We start from the raw sequence: 4,194 nt of genomic DNA, 5'->3' as shown, positions 1-4,194 counted from the left end.
TTATGGTTATTATTATTATTACTATTATTAATTATTATTAGTTTTATTTTCTTTTTATTTATTACTATTATACTAATACATTAATTAGTAATATATTATTTTAGCTTTATTTATATATCTATATATATATACATTTTCATAATATATATATGTACACGTTTTTTATATTTAATATGTACATACATGCTTACATATATATATCTTTTTTTTTCTTTTTCCTCTCATTTTTATAATTTTATTCTTTTTCTTAATTCATTTATTTATTTACGTTTTATTATTATTATTGTTTTTTAGAATGTTTTAATATTATTTGTTTATCTATTTGTTTTGTATATTATGGGTTTGTCTTTTTTATTTTATTTTATTTTATATTATTATAGTTACTGTTGCTCGCATTATCTTCACACCACCGTATTCATTAGGTTTGCTATGTACATTAATAATGTCATCCGTTTTTGCATTTCTTTTATCACAACGCCGTGTTTCATTTTACTCAATATAACAAAATTTGTTTTAAATAAATAGCATTTCGTGTTTAGATTCAAGAGATCGTACCCTAACTTACTAGGTTTCGATTTTCATAATAAATCTAAATACACGAATCTTTTTAAACTCAAGTTTTTTAAATAATCTCAGGAATTAAGAAAAGATCATGTCCTAACTTACTGGGCATGATACCTTTTCTAAACCCGAGATAATTAAATATCTTTAAAAAAAAACAAAATTTTCAACATTTTAATACAAGGATCGTATTTTTAAAATTCTTTTAAATTCTCAATTTTCGACATTAAGACATTAAATAATCAACTAGGTACTAATTTTGGGCGTATCGAGGGTGCTAATCCTTCCTCGTGCGTAACCGACTCCCGAACCCGTTTTCTAAATTTCGTGGACCAAAACCGTTGTTTTAATAAAATCAAACCGTTTATTAAAAATAACCATTTTTCGAGGTAATCCAATCACACCTCATAAAAAAAGATTGGTGGCGACTCCCATTTTTGTTTTCATTTTCCAAAACCCAAGTTGACCCCGTTTTTATCCAAAAAATGGTGTCAACATTACTCCACAAGAAAGGACAAACAGAAAAATAGGATGACTCTTGACTCAATAAGCTCCACAATCACATTTTATTATCCCACATAGTTCTCGTCTGCTAAATGCTGGTTCCAATACAGTAAAACGATGGTCCCATACATACACAATACCATCAAACTATAAAGATCTGCATATGGGTCCATTTGGTTTATTTGTAATAAATCCAGTAGATAATGAAAATCAAATCTCTCCATCCCAAAGCTCTTCAAGAGACTTGTAAGGACCATCATCTGATACAAATTCCCCAGCTGGAAACCCTTTGCACTGTGGAAGTTGGCTTATCTTGCAAGACTCCTCAGCACTGAGCTTCCAATCGAAGATATCAAGGTTTTGTTTCATCCTTTCCTTGTTGAAGCTCTTCACAAGCACACATACTCCTTGTTCATGTGCCCATCTCAAACAAACCTGAGCAAGCGATTTTCCCTTGGCTTGGGCAATTTCCTTGAGTAGCTCACATTCCATCACCCGATTTGTTCCCCACAGCGTTCCTTTTGCCCCCAGAGGAGAGTAAGACTCGATAAGTATGCCCTTCTCATCGCAAAACTTCCTCAGTTTCTTTTGCTGCCACATTGGGTTCATCTCCACCTTTCACCCCATAAATCAATTCATACGAATCCATCATTAGTTACTTTACTATTAATTTTAATTGAAAAACATTAAGCAGATGATACAAAACATTAGGGAGAAATTAAAGTGGTTCTCACTTGGTTCACTGCAGGTGGGATTTTGGCAGTGGAAAGGATAGTTTCGAGTTTCTTGCAGGAGAAATTGCTTACTCCTATAGATTTTGTTAGGCCAAGAGCTTGACACTCCTCCATTGCTTCCCACACAGATTTTAGATCAATAGGAACAAGGTCCTTCTTCTTAACAGGCAACTCATATTCCCCAGGCTTCACGCTCACTGGCCAGTGAATCAGATACAGATCAAGATATTCCAACTTCAAATCAAGAAACAATAAGTAAACCAATAAAAAGCACATATTGAAAACATCAAGGGAACAAAGGGATAATACTTGAGTGTTTTTTTGAGTGCTGGGAGAACACAATCATGGTGTGCATCGCTACACCACAGCTTGGAAGTGATAAAGAGTTCGTCTCTGGATTTGATTAACCCTAGACGAAGAGCATCTGATATTGCTTCACCTAAAGGCTGTTCAGTTTGGTAAAGAGCAGCCGTATCGAAGTGACGGTACCCTACTGCGATAGCTTCGAGAATGGTTTGTTTCATGGTATCAATGGAAGCACCGAAAGGGTATTCGGCTGTGCCAAAACCTAGAAGAGGAATAGCTTTCTCATTGGTTGAATGAAGAGGGAAAGTTGGGACGCTTTGATATGAAGTGGTAGACAACTGTGTACTGCTTTTTTGCATTTTGGTTCTGACATCCATGTTTACTGTATCTGTCAATAATATCCTTCACCATGCCATCTCATATATATTAAAAGTTTTTGAGTCATTGATCTTTTTTAATTATTACTTTGATGGACGTCTTTTTCTATTTACTTCTTTTTTTTTAAAGAAAAAGTATTCTATCTAAATAAATAAATACAAGTGGGTGTTTACCCCCCCCCCCCGGGGAATAAGTGGGTGTTCATTATTGGCCAACACCCCATTCTTTGAAAATCGAAAGAAGAAGAAGAATATTTTCAACCTTGATATAATCTCGTGTAAAGATATTGATCAAATTTGTTGGTGTTAATGAGATTTGAGATTGTGTTTTGTTGCTTGAGATTAAAAAATGTGTTTTTAATGTTGATGGAGTCTTAATTTAATTGGTATGTGTATTGTTGTTAATATAGGAGGAGGTAGGTTTGAATATGCTGAAACGTATTATCCTCCTATTTATGAGTTGAGGAGGGACTATAGATAGTTCTAAGCATTGTCTCAAAAAGAATAAATATGATAGAATCTATGGTGAAATTGTTAAAAAAATGTGTTTTTAATATTAAATAATGTTTTTTACAATAATAATATTAAAATGAGTATTTATTCTATTTAAAAAGAGTTTGTTTGAGTTGGCCACTCTCAATTAAGCTTTAACTCAATTTTTAAATTACTATAAGACTATAATTAAAAGGTTTAATTCACACTTTAGTTCTTGAAATATACTGGTTTCTTACATTGGTGACTAAAGTTTTTTCTTAGCCCACTTCAATCTTTAACATTATTTGATGTTCTCAATTTAGTCCTTACCATTATCAGGCCTTCTCTGTTCAATGTTTTGGTCACTAAACTAGGAATGTCTAATAATGTTAGGGATTGAAGTAGGCAAAATAAAACTTTAAGTACCAAATTGAGAAAAGCAGTATATTTTAGGGACTAAAGTGTGCATTAAGCCTTATTTTAAAATATAATAAATATTATTTTGAAGATACTTTTATCTTTTTTCATACAAAATCTAGTAAAACATAGGATTTAAACCTAAACTTTCATAAAACTTACCAACCAATATAACCATTTCAATTATAAAGTAATATTTAATTCTCATTTTAATTTTAAAAAAATTTCTAAAACCCTAAAAAAATTTCTATTTTTTCTCCAAGTTGCTTGTTTCTTTTCTTGTATTTTGCCCAAAGAAGGTGCCAATCTCCTGACTGGCTACCACTAGCCTCTCTTTGTTTTTTTTTTCTTCTTTTTCACTCCATGATCTCTTTTGTGGGTATCTTTAATGTATTCACAAATTGTGATGGATTGATGATAATATCTGTAATAGCCCGATTTTGGGCTTAGTCAGAACAGTGGTTTCGGGACCACTAGCCCGAGGTCGGAGAAATTATTTTTGATATTATTTTATGTGTTTTTTATATTATTTTATGTGTTGTGGCATAATTATTTGAGAGTATGAAAATTTTGGTGAATTAATTTTATCGATTTCATGCTTAATTGTGAAAAAGGACTAAATCGCATAAAGTATAAAAGTCCTACTTTGATAGCTAAAGGTGTTAAATTTCCAAGGAACCTTAATTGGGAGTCTTTAAAGGGCAAATAGACCCTTTTAGGAGAGTGACTGGCCATAGGGGGACAAGAGAGGTCAAAAGTCAAATATTAGGTGTGTTTAGTGACTTAAATGAATAAAATAAAAATAAAGGAAAGAGAAAAAA

General features: G+C 31.9%; 1 protein-coding gene across 2 annotated transcripts; it reads right to left on the bottom strand.

The window, feature by feature from the left end:
• Nucleotides 1–1,099: 1,099 nt before the first annotated feature.
• Nucleotides 1,100–2,563, bottom strand: LOC107937488 (non-functional NADPH-dependent codeinone reductase 2). Of its 2 annotated transcripts, none has more exons than XM_016870376.2 (3): nt 2,108–2,563; nt 1,800–2,042; nt 1,100–1,680 (listed from the first exon to the last, which is right to left on the bottom strand). In XM_016870376.2, the coding sequence occupies exons 1-3, from the start codon at nt 2,480–2,482 to the stop codon at nt 1,276–1,278; spliced, it is 1,023 nt and encodes a 340-aa protein (XP_016725865.2). In that variant the 5' UTR covers nt 2,483–2,563; the 3' UTR covers nt 1,100–1,275. The 2 variants fall into 2 exon arrangements, with proteins under 2 accessions (XP_016725865.2, XP_040958783.1); XM_041102849.1 differs by having other exon boundaries at nt 1,800–1,996; nt 2,109–2,563.
• Nucleotides 2,564–4,194: the final 1,631 nt, after the last annotated feature.

Source organism: Gossypium hirsutum, chromosome A01 (assembly GCF_007990345.1).
Source record: "Gossypium hirsutum isolate 1008001.06 chromosome A01, Gossypium_hirsutum_v2.1, whole genome shotgun sequence".
Classification (NCBI taxonomy): Eukaryota; Viridiplantae; Streptophyta; class Magnoliopsida; order Malvales; family Malvaceae; genus Gossypium; species Gossypium hirsutum.
Note: the sequence above shows the minus strand (reverse complement) of the source record. Positions and strands in the feature narration are given on the sequence as shown.